Source organism: Rhincodon typus, chromosome 10, assembly GCF_021869965.1.
Source record: "Rhincodon typus isolate 14 chromosome 10, sRhiTyp1.1, whole genome shotgun sequence".
In the NCBI taxonomy this organism is placed as follows: domain Eukaryota; kingdom Metazoa; phylum Chordata; class Chondrichthyes; order Orectolobiformes; family Rhincodontidae; genus Rhincodon; species Rhincodon typus.
Genome location: NC_063341.1, coordinates 38,971,564 through 38,993,624, shown reverse-complemented (window position 1 = coordinate 38,993,624; position 22,061 = coordinate 38,971,564). Strand labels below are relative to the sequence as shown.

At 40.1% G+C, this 22,061-nt stretch overlaps 1 protein-coding gene across 16 annotated transcripts in view; it reads right to left on the bottom strand.

The window, feature by feature from the left end:
* nfia (nuclear factor I/A) overlaps window positions 1-22,061 on the bottom strand; it is a 508,381-nt gene that overhangs the window by 182,781 nt on the left and 303,539 nt on the right. For all 16 annotated transcript variants that reach the window (XM_020525466.2, XM_020525335.2, XM_020525596.2 and 13 more), the window contains exon 4: window positions 12,084-12,158. In XM_020525466.2, the coding sequence (XP_020381055.1) occupies window positions 12,084-12,158 (75 nt within the window). The remainder of the gene's footprint in view (window positions 1-12,083; window positions 12,159-22,061) is intronic.

Genomic DNA, 22,061 nt, shown 5'->3' with positions numbered 1-22,061 from the left:
ACTGCTGAATATGTGCTGCATATGTGTGATTCAGCACAACTCTGTCAAGCAGGAGATCTCATTGAAAATAAATCTGAAAAGACTATTGATTGAGTAGGCCGACTATGCTGTTATTGATGGAGATGAAAGATCCAGAATGGTGGGAATTTATGGCTTATGCTTCTGCATCTGGATTGTCAATGATCAAAAACAAAGTGGATTTCATCTGAAAAATAGAGCGATGATTGACCACACTGAACGAGAATAGCAAGCATTTGTTGACCTCTTGACATTAATAAAGGTGGTTTCTGTCAATCACAGAATTAGCATTCTGTAATAACCTTTACACTCAGACTTTCACTTAATACTAAAATGTCAGATCTTTATGATACAATAGCAGTTGCTTTTAAGTGTTTAAATTTGTGAATCACTGACCTGTTGAGAAGAAACAATTCACAAAATGAGCTTGTCTATTTTAGGGTGAAATTTTCTGATTTAAATGCCATGTTGCAGTGTGTTGGACCATTAGTACATGGTAGCAAAGCCATGGGGCAGATAAACACGGTTATTTCTTAGCTATGCTGTGGGGAGACATCAAGTGGAGGGCAGGAAGTGTTCCTACAGTATGAACATTAGAAGACTCGTTACTGGATCACAATTGTTCATCTCCCATCGGACATTTCAATGCAACATCAGAAATTATCTATAAGTAGGTCACCTACTCATTCACTTGACTAGTGATTATTGTTAAGCCTGTAGCAAAGGTAGAGTCCTCATTTAAAGTCAAAGTTGCATTCCAAAAAATATGACTTTAAGTGAAAAGACTTTAAATGAAGCATGATTCCTATTGGAATCAATGCTAAAACTGGAGTCAGGTTCCATAGGACTTTCCTTAGCAGAAAAAAAATTCTAACTATACACACCAAGTTGAAATACAATAGTTTTAATGATTAAACTCTGATATTAATAAACTAAATAATGTAAAATAAAACAAATTTTAAAATACCAGCATAAAAGAAATGCAACATTTTACTTACAGTAGTTCCTGAAGTGCACCCTCTGACTGCGGAGCTAGGTGAGATGTTGCCTGGGGTCTGCACAAAGTGGGCTTTGGGTCACCTGCTGGGGTGTTCCTGACAGCTTTTTGGTGGGGTCCTTTTTGGGAGGCCACAGCACCCCTTCTTGTTGGTTGCCACCACTTCCTCTCTACTCAGGCCACTACTCAATGGGACTCCCCATATGGCCGACTGCAGAATGCGGTTCAGCTACTCCCCTCGTCTGCTCAGCCCAGCTGTGGGATTTGTGAGGGGGGTGGTGGTGGTGGCTATGCAGCCCTGAAATAGCTGGCACTATGCTGACCAGGATGGGAAGCTCTGTTATGCCCAGGCGGGCCGTGGGGCAGAGGCAGCCTGTCGGGATGGGGCTGGTGGTGCTGCTGTCAGGCAACATCTGTACCATGGTTGAGGGTGAGTTGCAGCTCCAGTGTGTGGTCAGGGGCCTGGTGGGCGAGGGATGGGGGTCACTGGCGAAAACTGCAATTCCGAAGACTGGTGGTGAGGCAACAAGTCTGAGAGAGGGGAGACCATGACAAAATGGGGACCAACTGGGTCAGGTAACATATTACTGTGAACTACGTCAGGACAAAACTTCACGAGGCTGAATGAGATTTCCAGTCCATATATCTTATTGACATTAATGTGAAACAATGTTAAATGGAGAATTTCAAACAAGGATTCCCGGGATATAATCTTTTTCACTTGCTTTCAAACATACACTATGCGGACACGAGTTATCTCAAATGACAAACATTACAGTCTACATTTCTCCATCTAAACAAAAAGATTTACAAGATACATTCACACAAAGGTACTTCTCCTTTTACAAGTTCTGCTTTATTCAGCTTGCCAAGTCTACATGGGTTATAATGAAAGGGCAGTAGATCCCCAAAGTCTGATAACAGACCTCTCTTGCTCTGTTAAGCAGTGTTATTGAATATCTAGTGGAAAAGAAATTACAAACGCCTTTTTTAGCTTGTGGGTTCTCCTTTAGTAGTTTTAGTATTGCATGGCTCTTAAATAATTTGCATATTTAGAATCATAGAAGAATACTCATAGAATTTCTACAGTGTGGACACAGGTCATTCAGCCCAACAAGTCCATTCTGACTCTCTGAAGAGCACCCCACCCAGACCCACCCTATCCCTATACCCTTATTCCAGCCAGCCTACACATCCCTGCACACTATGGGCAATTTAGCATGGCCAATCTACCCAACCTGCACATCTTTGAACTGTGGGAGGAAATCAGAGCAAACCCACGTAGAACGTGCAAACTCCAAACATTTTTTGAACTGAATCGAACCCAGGTCCCTGCTGCTGTGAGGCAGCAGTATTAACCACTGAGCCAAATAAGAAGGAACTCTTTGGTCTTTCCAAAAATTGCTGGTATCCCAATGCAAAGTCAGATACTTTACAGACTTTTAAGTGACTCTTGGATAGGCACACGGAGGATAGTAAAATGTAGAGTATGCAGCGTCGATTTATCTTAGTAGGATAATAGGTCGGCACAACATTGTAGGCCGAAGGGCTTGTACTGCGCTGCACCGTTCTATGTCCTAAAGCATTGCTGATGACAGCCAGCTACAGGCTAGTATATTCCAAAGTACTAGGTACTGAGGAATACATTGAAACTTAGGTTAGACACTGTAAAGACTTGATGGTCTAAGGCCCTCTCACCATCATGTAGTGAAAAACTGGACATCATGCAAAAGCCCCCAGAGAATGTTTGACATGAAATGAAAATGTACACTGTCACATAACGTGGAGTGGCAAGTGTAGTGAGGTATGTCACGTACTGTGCTGAAAGGAACTGATCTACTGAAAGGGACTCAAAGGATTGTTCAACTTTGGAGCTATTTGCCTCAGAAGGCATTGGAAGGTGGGTCATTGAATATTTTTTAATGCCAAAATGGATAGACAGGAGAATCAGTTGTTATTGGGGATAGATGGAAAGGGGAGGTGAGGAATGTTGGATCAGCCATAATTCTATTAAACGGTGGTGTCGGCTTGAGGGGCCAAACAACCTATGCCTGTTTCTACTTCTAATAGTCTTAGATGGAAAGGAGTAATTCAAAACACAAGCAGATCAGTCATGATTGTATTGAATGGCAGAGTAGGCTTGAGGGGTAAAACGGCCTACTTCTGCTCCTGTTTCAAATCTTCATACATATTGCATTTATGCTGTGTCAGTTTGAACTATTATATAATGTACCGTTACAAATTTTATGAATAAAATGTATTAAAATGAAAAAAAAAGTAAAAGTTATTTGACAGTGGAAGAGATCACACTGAAACCTAACCATGTGCTCACATGTCCAAATGTGTACCCCTTCAGCAATGGTCACTGGTTAATTACCAGGAACCATTTTATTTCTATCCACTGCTGCTTCAAAGCCAAATTATTGTCCATATGGAGGGTAATGACAAAAATCAAAACACTAAAAGATACAAGAAACGGTACTACAATAAGGCAAGGCACTGCCCCACCATTTTTTATACACTGATTTTCTTTTCCCAGCCACATTGCTGGAGGGTGCACCAGAGCAGAGACATGGTATCACATTGGAAGGACAGTAAGAACATTGTGAGAAGAATGTGTAGGGCTAGTGCTAATCAACACTGTGTATGGTACTGAGAGAGGCCATAGTGGAGGTAGAAAATTGAATATCTTTTGCAAAGCACTGCTCAATTAGGATGAAGTACTCCAGCAGGCAGGAGAGAGCTGTGAAATAATGAAAAACTGGCAAGAAATAAGAACTTGTTAACCTTTTCTTCCTTCACAAAGTGCTTTGGGATATTGTCTACATTAACAGCATTATGGCTGCTTCAGCTTATGTTGCATTTTAGCAAGAGACTGCATGTAATGGCTGCTGTTTAACTCCTCTGAACTCTTTCTAAGTCCCAGATGATAGAAGATTAGGGGAAAAATATAGATGGCGGGACTATGTACAGAAAGACATAAATGGAAAACTAGAAAGACAGAAACTCAATATCTGCCAATTCGATGAACACAATCCTATGCAGTCTATTACTCAAATAAATGCCAGATGTTGTATCCATTCTGACAAAGTCCTTGAAATGTTAACCATCTTTTGTCGAGCATTTCTTCACAGATTCTGGCAGACCAGTCATGGAGTTTGTACATTTTCTGTTTTTCCCTTGTGTAGTAATAGTGTTGGGAGGGATGTGGGAGCAGTTGGTACATTTACACTAATGGTTACAGTTGTAGTGTGTTCCTGAAAGAACACTGAGTGGTGAGAAATTAGAGGGAGACTAGTCCTCACATGAAAAATACAGCCGACGCTTCAAAAATTCTCACTGGCAAAATCCAGGTGCAATACTTTGCTACTGTAGTGGATGCTATCTCTTTATTTTGTTTGAATAAGCAACAAACACAACCAGGGGCTTTTGTTTATTACATTGGGTTTTTAAAGAGTGCTCAATGGTACAGACTACAGGACAAAAGGTATAAGTCACCTTACTGGTGTGTGTTGTAGCCTAAAAGAAAAAAAGAACTTGAGATGAGAATTACCAGAGCTCCAAACAGAGACATAATGCTAGGGTGAAAGTGAGCAGAAATCAAACCTGCTCTTGAATGGGACTGAAGTGCTCTTGTTCTGAAATAGAAATGTTTGCACGAAAAACTAGGGCACCGCACTCAGGGATGATTAGTGAATTTTAGTACATGGCTAAGCAATAAGCGTTTCAAGACAACAATTCAGTTTGGATAACGTAATCAAAAAAAAATCCTCCTAGGTTAAAGGAGCAAGATTCTTCTAGGCATTATTTCACTCTAACATTGGGGATATCAGCAGCCTCTTCGTAATCAAATTCAAAGCATGGCCATCAAGTTAATTATCAGTTGGCAATATTGAATTAAACAACATATTCAAGCTCCAGCTTGCTATACAACAGTGTTTACTCAGATTAGGTTTGCATCCTTCATTTCCTACATATGGAGGGTTGGAACTCTGCCCTTGCAGCCCAAGTAAATTCGCCCAACCACATTCTGTGTTTCTGTTGACCAGAAGGGACCTTGCAGGGTTTTTCAAGTTGACCTCATTTGCATACCACTTTTGCATTCCCATTGTGGTTTGTGTGATGTGCTGCAAGCTTGGACTGGAACAGAAATGTGCAGATGTCATTTGAAACAGCAGCTGCAGTTCCTGATTACTGAAAATTGATTCCTGTTGCTTCTTCCACTGAGTTATATGAGGTGTGAGGTGAGTGAGGAGTCTGCCAATTCCTGCAGTGGAAAGAGGTTGGCTCAATTTTCTGAGAAGGGCTGGTAAGTAGGATAAAGCAGCTGATGGCAAGAAAAGCCCCTATTTCTTGCTCTCGGACATCATTGGGGTGCTGTCTTTGTGACTGTAGGTCCTCTGCAAAAATGTTCTAACCATCTTCAGCTGCTTTATTATTGATGTGCACTACATCCAAAATATCATTTGCTGACAACTTCACATTATCCATTGATAATGAAACAGTTCCTGCCAATAAACAGCAAGATCTGGATAACATCCAGATGTCAGAAAGAAAGTGACAGTAACATTCATCCTATGTAAAGCTAGATAACAAATATCTCAAACAACTGAAAGCCCAGCCAATTTCCTTTGACCTGCAGCGCCATCAGCAAGTCCAGCAACAGGCCAGAGTCATCAGAAATGTAACAAGATCAGCCACATAAACATCATAGCTGCAAGAGTAGGGCAGAAACTGGGCACTTCTATGGGAAGAGGATGATTGTGTGCAGAAGTGACTCCATACTGGGCTGAGAATAATGTGCTCAATAGACTACTTGATACTTCTATGCTCTTTTTCATACATCTTTTCTGATGAAAGTCATCCATGGCACCTTGAAATAAGACAGTGGTGTTAAGGATCAAGACAGCATAGACTTCATCTTTAACATGCAGGGTCCAAGGTGGTAAGTGAGGAACTCTGAAATCCTTCTCCAGCAGATAATCATGTTTCATAACTTGCCCCTCTGCTGAAATATCTGTAAAGATTGGGCTCCTGTGACATGCTCAGAAAAACGTGACATGTTCGAACAACATGGTCTCTGGATGGGTGCTAATTCCTCCTTTGTACCAGGTTCATCACCTGGCTGAAAATATCTTCGTTCCCCATCTCCCCGATGGCTCAGGAAATTCCATTCTATCCAAACTGTGCTGTAACCTGGCTCAGACAAGCTATCAAACTTAGCAGGGATTTAAAAATGAAATGACAATGGAATTAACCAACTGAACTTGGGAGCTGAAACAAACAATTCCCCTGAAATATTAGCAAGCAAGGAAAATGTAACAGGTCAAAGACAAAGTCTCAAAAGTCATGGTACAAGTGCTGGCAACAAACATTTGAACAGAATGCAGGAACTTCTAGCAGCCAGCAATATATAGCAACAGCCTCACATAAATTGACTGAATACGTCAAAACAACAAGAACATGCCCAAGGTATGAAACAAAAGGCTTGTAGGGATGTCACAACATGGAGCAGCAAAAATCTTATGTAGTTTATTATTTGAGAATGACAGATGTGAAAGTTACCTTTATACTTATAGCAATCATTCTCCCCAGTATAAAAGCTCCACTTAAACCCAGAAAGCCTGAACATAACTGTTTCTGAAACAGGGATTGATAACAGAAATTGATACAACAGATAAACAAGATTAGTTAATTGCTAAAAACTACATAGCAATGTTTGGTTTCTGTTTTAAAGATAATGGATAATAAGGTTTCTCCAGAACTCCTGAATCAGATAGAATGGTAATTAATGGTATGCCCTACTTCTAATAAAAGATGGTGACAAGAAAATGACACATTAACGGTATTAACTCACCTTAAGTTTAGTTAAATGGAATAGATCCACTAAAAATGTAGATGAGACTAATTAATTTAAACGCTTTCCCTTTATGAACTATGTTCACTTGCCCATTAAAGAGAACTGTACTGGATGATTTTACCATTTGGATAATATCAAGATTTGGGGTAGTGCTGGTTTGGGGTGGGGGTGTCTGTCACTTAATTAAATCACCACAAAGTCAAAAATGTAAGGCAAGGTATTAGAATACTGGTGTAAGCATGCAGAAGTGATTTGTTTCATCTGAAATAACTAACATGAGGGAAAGCATGATGAAAATGCTCTGAAAAGTAGGTCTCAGACATGTACACATACTTGAAAATGCAGTTTTTGTGACCTGGCCAGCAAAAAATCATATTTTCAATGATCATGGCATTGACATGTAATCTGCTGAGAAACTGATTTAATGACAATTAATGTGGTACTAGTCAGGAGGGGTCAAAAATTCAAGTAAAAGCAATTTTGAGTTTCGGTAATTGAAAGTTGAGTGGGAGTCGTGGGGAAATACTGTAAAAGTATATATAAGATGGGTGTGGATGAAGGGAAAGCTGGAGAATCTTTTAAGTCCCTGCATATATAATTACAGCATGTATTGCTGAAATTATATGTAGCATTAACAACCACAGATGAGCCACAGACCATGAAGGACGATAGAATAGTTTCAATGAGGAGCCAGGGAGAAATCCAACAACTCCATATAGGGGAAAAGAGAAACAAATCACAGGCAGACCAAGGAGGGAATGATGCCAAAACAAACAGGTGTCCACATTGGAGATGGTAACCTTTTGGGTCTGAACAAATGCTGAGACAATGAATTCTGGGTGTACTATTTGCCTCATTTGAAAGCACTCTTTCTGTTACCATCCCACAGAGACAAATATAATAGGCCATTTCTTGGTGTTCATATCGCAGTCAAGCCCTCTAAGAATCTTTTGTTTCAAAAAAGTCACCTCTCATTCTTCTAAACTCAAATGAATACAGGCCTAACCTACTCCTCAACCTCTCCACATCAGAAAATGCCTCCATACCCTCGTGAACATTCTCTGGGCTGCCTTCAATACCAGTACATCTTCCTTTAGATAAGGACCAAAACTGTTCACAGTATTCCAGGTCTAATTAGTGTCTTACATATTTTTACCAAAATTTCTCTATTTTTATCTGCCACTCCCTTTGAAAATGAAGGCCAATGTGTTACCTTCTAAATTTATATGCCAACATTTTGTGACTCATGCGCAAGGATGCCCAAATCCCTCGCTGCTGAGTTTTTCTCAACTCCTCCTCTTAAAGTGCACAAGCTTACATTTTCCCCCCAATATATTCCATCTTCCAACTTTTGCCCATTTATTTTACTTGTTTATATGTCCCTTTAGACTCTGTACCATCCTCACTTCTTGCCCTCCCACATGTTTTAGTGTTATCTACAAACGTGGTGACTTTCATTATCCAAGTCATCCATACAAGTTGTATATAATTGTGGTCCCAGCAGTGATCGCTGTAACACTCCACTAGTAACATGTTACCATCCTGAAAATGCCAACATTATCCCAACTCTGTCTTCTACTATTTAGCCAATCCTGTATCCATGCTAATAGACGACCTCCAACACCATGTGCTCTTGTCTTATAAGTAGGCTTATGTATGGATCGTTATAGAATATCTTTTGAAAAATCCAAACATATTACATCTAATGATTCCCCTTTATTTGTCCTATTTGTTTCCTCTTCAAATAATTTTAATAAACTTGTCAGGCATGATTTCCCCTTCATGAAAGCATGCTGACTCCTCTCGTTTTATTATGTATTGTGAAATGCTCTGCTATTCCATCATGGCTAATGGATTATAACATCTTCCCAATGATGGATGTCAAGTTAGATGACCTATAATTACCAACTTTTCTTTTTTCCCTCCCTTTTTGAAAAAGGGTGTAACATTAGCAATTTGCTAATCCTCTGGGGCTTGTCCAGAATCTAAGGATTCTTGTGATATTACTACCAGTGTATTCACTATCTCTGTTGCTACTCCCTTTAATATCATAGGATGCAATCCATCAGATCCAGGAGACTCATCAGTCTTTAGCTCCATTATTTTCTCTCGTCTTTTTTTCTCTGGTGATAGTTATTATATTTTTTCCACCCTCAACCAAACTTTTAGTCTTTGATTATTTATTATTTTGGAATGTTATTCTACAGTGAAGACTAATGTAAAATATTTATTCAACTCTTCTGCCATTTCCTGGTTCATCATTATTATTTCTCCAGTCTCATTCTCGAATGGACCTGTATTCACTTTGACTTCTCTCTGCCTTATTGTATAGTAAAAGAAACTATTACTGTCTATTTTGACATTATTGCCAGTTTACCTCAAAGCTTATTTTCTCCTTCTATTAGTTTTTGAACATCGTCTATCGTCTTTTTTTAAAACGTTCCAAATCCTCAGGCTTATCACTAATTTTACCATATTTCAAATTATTTTTTTCTTTCAATTTGGCACTCCCCTTAACTTCCTTGTATAATCATGGTTGGTTTGTCCTCTTCCTGGAATCCTTCTTTCTCACTGGGATACATTTTGACACCTATTTTTTAAATGTCTGTCTTTTCTGCTAAACTCCTTTCCCAGTCCATTCCAGCCAACGCTGCTTCATTCCTTGGTAATTATTCTGACTTAAGTTTAGCACACTACTTTCAAACATAATCTTCTCACACTCAAACTGAATGCTACATTCTACCATGTTATGGCCATTGTTTCCAACTTGGGGATCATTTATTGTGCACACTTTATTACTCTTACGCAGATCCTATGTAGAGTGATGTCTGGTTATATACACAACATATTGTTCTGGGATAACAGCACAATACTATAACTCTGGAATAAAAGCAGAGAGTGCTTGAGAAACACAGGAGGTCTGGCTTTCAAATTGAAAAAAGCTAGAAAATGTCATTAGCATAATAATAACGAGAGAGGGAAGAGGAACAAGTGGAACAGATGGTGAGCCTGCCCAGAGCAAAAGACAAAGGCAGTGATAACGGCAGTAAAGGGGATATAGGTATCTAAAACAGGCGTTAACGTTAGCTCTGAAAAGTAGAAAATTGGCCTGCTGACAGACCTGAGTTTCTCCACCACTTTCCATTTTTATATTGCTCTTGGAAACCATCCTGACTACACTCCAGTAATTTTTTTTTACCTTGTGGCTACCTCTGCCAACTTGATTTTCCCAAACTACATGAAGATTAACATCACCCATGATCAATGTACTACCTTTTTAAAATGGCATCATTATCTCCTGATTTACTGTCAGCTCAACAGAATAGCCACTGGACCACACCCATTAGTGTCGTCTTCTCCTTGTTATTTTTCTTACCTTCATGTACATATGGATTTTGCACCTTACAATCCAATGTAATTTCTATAGTACTTATTCCATCTCATACCAGAAAAGCTTTTTCAGCTGCATGTTTCCTTTCTGCATGTCCTCTTGCAAAGTCACGCACCCCTGAATATTTATTTCCCAACTGTGATCTCCTTCTAACCACATTACGTGGGAAGTCTTCAATACTCCTGGCACTCAGGATGGAAACATCTGCAGGAAGTGCCACTGGTTTGACTAGATTGAGCATGGTGTTTCAGTCCTTGTGTGTCAGTTGTAGGTGCTGCAGTGCATCCATAAGGCTGGGAGTTACATGGATAGCACATTGTTGGATGCAGTCACTCCGCAGATTAAAGCAAATGTAGTCAGAGAAGGAATGGGTGACCAGCAGTCAGTAGTAGGGAAGCAGAGAGATAGTCAGGAATGCATCTCACTCAACAACAGTTTTCCCAGGTTGGAAAACGCTGAGAATAAAATTTCTGTGGGGAGTGCAGCCGTAGCATGGAAGAAGAAAGGAGAAAGAGAGGAAGAGCAGTGGTGGTAGGAGATTCGACAGTGAGGGATATAGATATATATTTCTGCAGCCATAGATATGACCCCAGGATGGTGTGTTGCCTCCCTGGGGCCAGGGTCAAGGATGTCACTGAACAGCTACAGGGAATTCTGAAGGGGAAGGATGAACAGTCGGATATTGTGGTTCATAATACTACCGACAACGTGGGTAGAAGGAAGGCTAAGGACCTGCAATAAGAATTTAGGGAGCTACGTAGCAGATTGAAAAGCAGGATCTCAAAGACTGTCAATCTATGGATTATTCCCAGTGCGAGTCAGAATAACAATAGACAGACAGATCAGATAAATGCGTGGCTGAACAGTTGGAGCAGGAGGCAGGGTTTTGGAACACTGGATAAAGAACGGAAGAACTGCAGATGCTGTAAATCAGGAACAAAAACAGAAGTTGCTGGAAAAGCTCAGCAGGTCTGGCAGCATCTGTGAAGAAAAAAACCAGAGATAATGTTTCAGGTCCAGTGACCCTTCCTCAGAACTGGGGAAGGGTCACCAGACCGGAAACGTTAACTCTGATGTTTTTGTTTTGGAACACTGAATCTGTTTCTGAGGAAGGTGAGGCCCATACAAGTCCAAGGGTTGCACATGAACCAGAATAGGATCAACATCTTTGTGGTGTGATTTTCTAGTGCTGTTGGTGGGGGGTCATATTAATTAGGCAGGAGGGGTGGATTATGGAGTGGAATAGGGTGACGCGCAAACAAGTACGGGGATAAACCGAGTCAGTCTGGGAGGCATTGTGCACACATAATCAAGTTAAAGGGAGCATGAAAAGGCTGAATGGCATTTATCTAAACTACAGTTTCTTAATAAACTTGAATCAAAACTACCTGAAAATTCCTTACAAATGGTCGGTTGCCTGTCATAGGAGCTTTGGGTAACAAACCTTCAAAATCTAACAGTTTACACTGTAAACCGGGTGAAAAGTTTCTATCCTGCTGGACCTGGTACATATCTTGCATCATGTCTGTATAGGAGAAGTATTGAAGTCACTTCAGGGGAGATGGTTACAAAAGACATTAGAGCTGGTTGCCAACTGACATTCTTGATTAGATTTTGTTAAGTGCTTTGTACAAAAATGTGATCAATGACTAACCAAAGAACACCAGAATTACCTTGGTAGAAAATAAATGTAACTGTATTTTTTTTTAATGGGGGATGACAGTTAAGTAATATTAAGTGTGATGTGAATCACAGATGAAATTTTCCCAGTATCTTTATTAATAAAATCCATGTTCACATTACATGTTTTCACTTACTTTGTGACACTCTGACAAGCTCAGTGACACTGAACACGCCCGATGTGACAAAGCTGTCTTGGAAGCCCAAATGTCCTGTAAAACATGAAAAGTAAAGAAAATTAAGCTTCTCTCCAATAAGAATTTGCAGAGAGGATTTTTGTATTACATAATACTCAGGTGGAAATCTCCAGTTAAAACAAAACACCTGAAATCTGATCGAAGATGCTCCCAGTCTCAATTATCTAAATAACATAAAAAAACCAATTGCAGACTACACCAAAAGGGAGAAAGCAGTCAATAGTGAGACAATAGAAGAGTGAGCTGTATAATAAAAGAATTATGAGGCTCTACACAAAATCATCGATACCACAAAATCTAATCAGAGTTGTAATTCCAACCAGGGATTTTTTTAACAGAAATGTCAAAAATGAATATTTCTCCTTGTCATTCTAGCTCTCCCTCCAACAAAACGTAAAAATTGCTTGGAAGATAGTTGACTATTGACTCATACACTGTGGAGAATTTCCTGTTCAACCAAAATGGCTACTCCATCTCACACACCCACCAATTGCAACCTCAGTAATTACTTACTGCCCACATATACACACACAGTCAAATTTTTACCCAATTAGATAGCTTCTAATCAAAAAGTTTAGAAACGTTTTGCACACCTCTGCAGCAGGTGGGCTTGAACCCGGGCCATCTGCCTCAGAGGTGGGAACACTACCAGTGCCACAAGTGCTTTTCTCACCCACTTACTCTTAATTAACATACAGCCATCACACATTCTCTAGTGCCACTCGTGCCAGACTCTATTATTTAAGAACACTGCACAGTACTCCATGTGTGGTCTGCCTCGTGCCCTGTATAAGTGAAGTAAAGCCTCCCTTCTTTTGTATTCAATTCTTCTTGCAATAAATAGTAATGATTCATTAATTTTACTAATTACTTGCTATGCCTACATACTAATATTTTGAGTGTCATGCACAAGACACCCAGATCCCTCTGCTTCCTCTCACCACATAGAAGATATACCATTTTTTGTTCCTCCCTCCAAGATGGACACCATCACATTTGCCCAGATTATACGCAATTTGTTATTTTTTTGCCTGCACACTAGACTTATCCAAATCCCTTTGTAATCTCCTATTATATCCTTCATGTCTTACTTACCTGCCAAGCTCTATGACATCAACAAATTTAGCAACCATTGTTTGGTTCCTTCAGCAGGTCATTTATCTGAATTATAAAAAAAAATGAGGGGCCAATGCTGACTGTTGTGGCATACCACTCATTACACTCCAGCAGCATAACAAAAAAAGACCCATTTATGCCTGCTCTCAGTTTCCTGTTAAATAGCCAATCTGCTTCCCCAAACCATCAGGTTTAACTTTCAGCAATAACCTTTGATGTAGTTATCAAAACGCCTTCTGGAAATCCAAAGATTGTATACTGTATCTACGAGTTCCTTTTTACCCACAGCATGTTATTTCCTCAAAGAGCAAAACTAATTGGTTGAACGTCATTGCCCTTTTACAAATCTTTGAATGATTACCTTAAACATTTCTATGTAACCTGCTATAATGTCTTTAATAATAACTTTTAACATACTCCTTATACAAATGTGAAATCAACTGGCTTTTAGTTTCCTGTTTCCCTCCCTTTTTGATTGAAGAGTGATATTCACAATTTTCCAATCCCACTATGGGGTCATTAATTATTCCTATCTTGTTGCACCGTCCCAGGTCTAGTACAGCCTGCTCTTAGGTTAGCTCCAGAATGTGCTGTTTCTGAAAAAAATTCTGTGAATTCCTCATCCCGGTTACCTTTTCCCATTTAAATGATCTAGTCTATATGTACATTAAATTTCCCTATCACAATATCCTTCTTACAAGCTCCATTATTTCCTTCCTTTATTGTCTACTCTACCACGTGATTATTGTATGCTGCTCCAATAAGTGACTTCTATCTTTTAGCATTTCTTATCCCCACCCAAACTGCTTCTATATCCTGTTTTCCTCAACTCATATTTATTTATTTCTATTTGTTCTGAGTTCATGTGCATGATTTTGCATATATTCAGACACAGAGCCATTCATTTTGTTTTACTAGTTGGACAGAGGCAGTTGGGGAGAAGGTTACTACTTTGAAGCTGCTAGTCAGTCAGGAACAAAGAGCATGGGGATAAGATTCTGTCCCAAAAACGTCCTGCTCTAGCTGTGGAGGAGCTAGGAGTCTGGAGATGTGAAGGAACATAGTAGTTGATGTGGGGTCAGTCTCAGGAAAAGTCTTAGAAGCTGCGGAGCCTCAGAAGAATCTGTCAGTAATAGTTCAGCGCAGCTGAGTGTGAGAGTGCAGGAAGCCTAGGGCAAAGGTAAAGAAAGTTGCAAAATTCATGGCATCTACTTTGACTTCATTTGCTCTTTGATGAAAGCAACATGGTGGCATAGTGGTTAGCACTGCTGCCTCACAGCACTAGGGACCCAGGCTTGATTCCACCCTCGGGCCACTGTCTGTGTGGAGTTTGCACGTTCTCTCTATGTCGGTTTTCTCTGGGTGCTCTAGTTTCTGTCCCCAGTCCAAAGATGTGCAGGTTAGGTGGATTGGCCATATTGAATTGTCCATAGTGTCCAGAGATGTACAGGCTAGGTGGATTAGCCATGGGAAATGTGGGTTACAAGGATAAGGAGGTGATCTGTTGAGATGCTCTTGAGGGTCAATGTGGATTTAATGGTTCTATTGCTTCTGTAAACTCCAGCCTTATCTATTGATTTACTCAGATTTGTACTCTTTATTCTTTCTGGTTATGGTCTGTGCATCATTTCTCAAACAAATACTTTTCTCTCTTGCCAAGTCACTACTCATTAATTTACCATATCCTCCCAAATTTCATCCCTTTTTCCCACTATTACATTTAAAATCCTTTTTTTTTGTTATGTGACTCACTAAAACACCAGCCCCAGCACAGTTCAGGTACAGGCCATCTCCACAGTAAAGTGCCCACTTTCTCCTACTCGTGACAATACCCCACAAACTGGATCTCACACCAACCATGCATTCATCTCTCTAATCTTATTTACCCAATGTTAATTATGAACATGACTCAGGCATTAATCCAGAAATTATTATCTCTAAGGTTATGATTATTTGGTGCCTGGAGCCTCATATAGACTATGCAGACCTCTTTATTTTCTGTCTATCTATTGGCACTGAAATTGACCATGATGACTAGATCTTCCCCCTCCCATCGTAGATCCTTTCCAGCCCACAGCAGATATACCAAACCCTGGCACCTGGTACGTAATACAATCATTTGGATTCTTGCTTTTTGCTGCAGAAAGCAGTGTCAAATCCTCCTCACTATCTGCTTCTATTAGCGCAGCATTGCTGTTTGTTCACTCCACTTGAAGAGGTTTCTGTATCATGGTGCTGTGGTCAGTTAACTCATCTAACCACCAACATTCATTCTCAACCAAACAAGGTGAAGAAACCTCCAACCTGTTTGCCTTTTGCAGATTCTAAGGCTACTAAAGTCTCGTCCTCTGGAACCCCTTACCTGCATCACTCACAATCGCACCTTCTATTCCCTCACCAATGTTCAAGTCAAAAGATCCTATCCTCAGAGGATGACTGTGTCATGGAATAATGTGCCCGGGTAACTTTTTCTTCCTGATGTGCCACAGTGTCTGCAGGTCAGATTCCAGTGGCGGTATGGTGGCTCAGTGGTTAGCACTGCTGCCTCACAGGGCTAGGGAACCGGGTTCGATTCCACCCTTGGGCGACTGTCTGTGCGGAGTTTGCACATTCTCCCCGTGTCTGCGTGGGTTTCCTCTTGGGGTGCTCTGGTTTCCTCCCACAGTCCAAAGATTGGCCATGCTAAATTGCCCATAGTGTTCAGGGATGTGTAGATTAGGTGGGTTATAGGGGGATGCTCTGTGAGTTGGTGTGGACTTGTTGGGCCGAAGGGCCTGTTTCCACACTGTAGGGATTCTATGATAATCTTTGAGCAGAAGCTGCTCACACTGTAAATACTGACTGCAGATATGTGCGCCCTGAATCACACTCGCATCCAGGAGTTTCACACTCTGCAATCACAACACATCATCAGTCCTGCCATCTTCATCAAGTCTTAATTAAGAAATTAATTACATGATTAATTATTAAACAAACGAATGTGCCTTCTTACCATCACATACCATACCAACTTAAACTTTAGAGTCTTAAACTTTACCACTTGAGAAGATGATAAATAATGAAATCACTAGTTCCCTACTTCACATAGAATCATAGAATCCCTACAGTGTGGAAACAGGCCCTTCGGCCCAACGAGTCCTTGGAGCATTCCGCCCAGACCCATCCCCCGATAACCCACCTAATCTACACACCCCGAACACTATGGGTAATTTAACATGGCCAATCCACCTAGCTTGCATATCTTTGGCCTGTGGGAGGAAACCGGAGCACCCAGAGGAAACCCATGCAGACACGGGGAGAACGTGCAAACTCCACACAGACAGTCGCCCAAGGGTGGAATCAAACCCAAGTCCCTGGCACTGTGAGGCAGCAGTGCTAACCACTGAGCCACCGTGCTGCTCACAATCTACTATAGTTTCTTAAAAAAATTATAAACTAGATAATTAGAAGTTGTCTATAAAAGTTTTATTTTATCATATTTTGAAATTTAACATAGTATCCAAGAGGAATTACTAATTGATCAACTAACTCATGACTTTCCTGTGATGTCACTGTTTGTTTTTGGCTTTCTTTTTCAATCTCCACATATTTATCATCCTGTCCACTCTTTCGTCCGTAGCTCTGTCTCTGCCTGCTCCTCACCTAACCAAAAAAAGTTATTGCCTTCCTGTCACGTCCCAGTTCATTGTTAATTTCTGAATATCTACCTAAGGGTCCTCCTTTCATCCACTCCTTTAGTTGCTGCTTACTGTCTGTCTGTCTTAGGATTTTGTCCTGCTCTCCTTCTCAAACTGCTGCTGATTGCCTGTCTCAGGAACCACTGCTTGTCTGCTCTTCCAGGCGCTGCTGACTACATATCTTGGTCTGCTCCGTTTGGCTGCTCCTCTAACGCCTCTGCATAATTAGAGTTATTTCAGGTTCTCTATTTGTCCCTCTATAAAATGTGGCTGTTGGAGCATATACAACACATTCCGAAAAAAGTGACACGTTCACCCCTCCCATATGTGTATTTGTTTCCTGCAGAATGGGATTGGCTGCAAAAAAGTGTTATTAGTGCCACACTGTCCGTCATTGCTATCAAAATCAGGAATGTTCTTCAAGGCCAAAGTAGAAGATTTCTTGGTGGTGCTCTCCAATGCTTATACCTAAGTATTACTTTCATCCAATGGTCATACAAAAATAAACATGGGTCAGGGACCGGATTCTCATGGGGGGAATTGTCTGGTGATTCAGTGGACCCGGTGTTATGTTATTGTCAGAAGCCCTGTGCAGACAAAACAGTGATTGAAAACAGCCAAAATCCAAAAGTCTAATGTCTCTGATGCTTCTGTCTCTGAGAAATGTGGATGCGTGGAAGAATTGAATAAACTGGGTTCATGCCAGAGGAAACTTTCTTGAATGAGAAATTATTGAGCCTGTTTTGTGATTTGTCTGCATGCAGTTAAAAGAAAAATTGAAATGGGAAAACAAAACCAGTCAGTCAGCTAAATAAACCCTGTGAAAAGCCAGAAGACAGTATTTTAATTTGAACATATGTTAGTTAAAAACTATGCAGATTGCCATAATGAGGTTGATCTCTTGCACTTTCCTGTAACTTTCCTTCCCACTTTAGAGGGCCCAGAGATAATATAAGGTACAATGCAGCTGACAGAGATATGTGCTTTTGGTTTAAAGCTAGTAATCACTTAGGCCGACAGTTCTGTTTGTATAACAGATTAGGCTTACATCCCAATGGAGAATAGTAGATGGCTCAGCTTCAGGATGGCTCTGACTTTGTGCCATTTCCACTAGGGCTCTTTCTTCTCAAGTCATTGTTCATTTTAAAATAATTGATTGCTCATTCTAGTCTAATTGGTATTTGCGAACTTTGTTTTTTTAACCAGTCTATTCTGCTGGTGATTACGTACAATTCTGGAACTCTGTTCTTGAAGACTTCAGAAATTAACCAACTGTTGCCCTGCACATTACTGATGTCTCTGACAAGGTCTGATACTGTATGCTTCTCCCACATTAGCATCATGCAGGATCCCAACAAAGCTGCATTCCTAGTTGTTTAGTTTCTTCTAAAACCACTTCGCCTGTGTGGTAGTTGTCTTCCCCGGCCCTACTTTTATTTATCCTGAAAGTCATTGTTTCTTTTTCATAGCAATGACCTCCTTGACTCACCATCTCACCCTATCTTACTGTTTTGGTGATGATTCCACTTATATTCATTATCTTGTTCATACTGCATGCTCTGCACTCACATCTGCCAGTTCTCTTGCAATGTAATGGTAGAATCAATGCAGTTTCATCTATTTCAAGGCTGTCAATGGTGCTTAGTAAATTTTGTTTTTTTTCTTTAAATACCATTTTTTGATATTCTGTAGAAACACTGTCATGTTTGATCTTTAATAGCTGTAATGTTAAGCTGTAATAATTTTAACCAAAGACAGCAAACATAGTACATGAAGGAATTTCATGCAAATTGGGTAACCAATGCACTCAAAACAGTGGACATAGAATTTCAACATTTTTGCGTGTTCTGTACATTGTGAGATCACAGTGGTGATTCAATCACATACTTGATTGAAATAAATAGACCATTTCAGCCAAGGGATGGTTTCTGTGATTTTGCCTTTTGATACAAATCCGCTTTCAGATGGAGAGAGAGAACAGAGGAAATGTGTCGGGTCCAGTGACCCTTCTTCAGAACTCAGTCACTGGGCCAAAACATTAGTTCTGCTCTCTCTCCACAGATGCCGCCAGACCTGCTGAGTGTTTCCAGCAATTTCTGTTTTCGTTTCTGATTTCCAGCATTCACAATTCTTTTGTTTTTTTTTATTTTAAATAGTTACGGCTATTGGACAGACTGAGATATAGTACATTGATAATTATCCTCCAAAATGCAGTTCACTTCTATCTCCTCACTCAAGCTACAGCAAATGGAAGTTTAAATTGCACACGAGATCACAGTAGCATTGAAAGAGTTGCTCCAGATATTTATACGTGAGTTTATAATGTACACATGCTGGAAAGACAGGGAAGAGACATTCATCAATGACGCTATTTAACCACAAAAATTAGCAAGGACTTGTTAGGAGTCCATGTGATAGTAATATTAAATGGCTCAGCTTCTAGAGGGGAAACCCCACTTGACAGACCATACATTTTTGTTTTGTGATTTGTTAACCACCCTGTTCAATCGCTGAATATATTCACAAGAGGCTGCCAATGTACTTAAACAAAAAAAAAATCACAGGTTTATTGTAGAAAAAGACAATTTTCAAAGGTCTTATGATCAATAGGAATATTCACGACTTTTCCTAACAATATCCTCTGCAGACACTCAATCCCAGTGAAGTTTCACTTCTATCTTTACTCTTGATTTGTTACTCAACTAACAAGATTGCAAGCAGTTTCATTGTGGTGAATTCCTGCACATTCACCAGATGTGATTCTTTCTGTTATCATCCCTCCCTGAGACACCGATACACAATCATTCAACTCTCAATGAAAACTCTGGTCTTCGCTAGCCCAGACCACTTGGACTGCTAAAAGTGCTCAATACTTTTTTTCAGCTCTAAAGGCCTGAACATTGCCAAAACTAAAACCTGTCATTCTACTCACATGAATCTTTTCTTTCTGACCTGCTTGCAGAGTCTTTCCATCCATCTGTTGCTCTTGGAGTTATAAATTAGAATACATTAAATTACAAAGGTATTATTTGAAATAAACAATAAAGTAAATTCATGACTGGAGTACAAAGATCTGAGGCCAAGGAATTATCTCACCATGTGACTTGCTGCATAAAGGCAGGCATTTAGCTTAAATCACATGATTTATTGGAAAGGCTGTTTTGACCAAGCACTTTTAAAAATGAAGTCTGGTCCTAAAAAAGTCACCTTCACAGAACTGAAAAACAAAAACATTACTGCTACTTTAAAACCTGAGTCCCCACATAATAATAACCTATTATGAACTTCCATCATACACTCAATAAATCGCAACAATTTTACCTTGAACTCACAGATGTCTTAACAGGAGCAAGTTATTCAGCCCTTCAGGTTTGCTCCATCATTCATGGCTGGTCATCTAACTCATCAAACTGTTCCTGCCTTTCTCCTCATACCCTTTAGCCCTAAGAACTATATCTACATTCTTCTTGAAAACATCCAATATTTTTGCCTCAACTGCTTTCTGCGGCAGAAAATTCCACAGGTTCACCATTCTTTTGGTGAATAAATTTCTCTTCACCTCAGTCCTCAATGGCTTACCTCCTGGTTTCCTTTGAAAAAAAAGTTGCAGCAAGTCTTGTAATTAGAATAAACACCTCAGAACTATACGTTTCTGGCTAGAACGTGTCATGGAGGAATTGATTATTCAGCATGGAAAGTGGAAAGGAGTGATATTTGACAACAGGAATTGGCATAGCCTTTTAATTGCTGTAGTCACAGTTGCCTGTTCTTTGAACCAGAGAGATTATCTGAGATTTCAATGACAACAGTTAGAATGGAGTGTTTTGAATAGGGAACAATAATCAGAGGCTGAGCAATAAAAAGTAGCAGAATCCCTGCCCAGATCAGTGGACTGATTAGAAAATTGGTTTCTGGTTCTGATTAAATAGGCTGTAATAATGTGAATTTTTCAAACAACTATTTGAAAAATGGACCAAAGTTGCCAAACGTTCACCTTAAAGTCAATGGTACAGTTACCCATTTGTGCTTTCAGAGCTGCAGAAGCAATTTACATTTTATTCTCTTAGATTTCTACAGATAAATGATATTTTCGCTCCTCAACTTTGTTATCTTCATTCCCAGTGACAGTACACCCTGGCTTCAGTCCAACCCTCCTTCCTATGAGGACAAATTGCATTCTTTTCATTGCTCTGTCTCTGTCACATCTGTTTTGAAGGTGTCATCTTCTAAACTGCTATTTCTGATGGGATAAATAAATGGGAAGCAGTAGATGTAAGGTATTTGAATTTCCTAAAGGCCACACACAAAGTTGCTTATGGAGGTGGGTGTGATATATTAGCACTGAGAGAGGATCGGCTCAGAGGAAAGAGAGCATGAGGAAAAATGGGTAAACAGCAGGTTGGAAAATTACAACTAATGAAGTGCCACATGGATTAGCACTGGTCCTTCGATTATTTATGACCATACGTAAATTGGATAGACCTGGAACCGATCTAGCAACTGAACACTTGGTATCCATGAGGTGCTATGGGCCATCAGCAGGAGATCTGTACTCCAACACAATCTGCACCCTCATGGTTTGGCATATTTCTCACTCTAACATTACCATCAAGCGAGGAGATCAATCCTGCTTTAATAAAAAGTGCAGGAGGCATGTCAGGAGCAGTTCCAGGCATATCTAAAAGTTAGGTGGCAATCTGCTGAGGCTACAACACAGAATTACTTGCAAGATTATGAGCCCTCACAACATTAAGGCAATATTACTGTGGAGTTTTGCTCCAGAACTTGCTGCACCCCAAGCAAAGTTATTCCAGTACAGCTACAACACAGGCATCTACCCGACAATGTGGAAAATGGCCCAGATATGTCTGGTGTACAAAAAGTTGGACATTCCTAACCCATCCAATTATGGCCCCATCACTCCACCATCAATCAGTGGTAAAGTGCTGGAAGGTGTCATCAACAGTGCTGTCAAGCAACACCCACTTATTGATGACCTGCTCGTTGATATTCAGTTTATGATGCAGGGTCACTTATCACCTGATCTCAACGCAGCCTTTGTTAAAACATGGACAAAAGAAGTGAATTCCAGCAGTCAGTTGATGGTGACTAGCCTTGACATCAG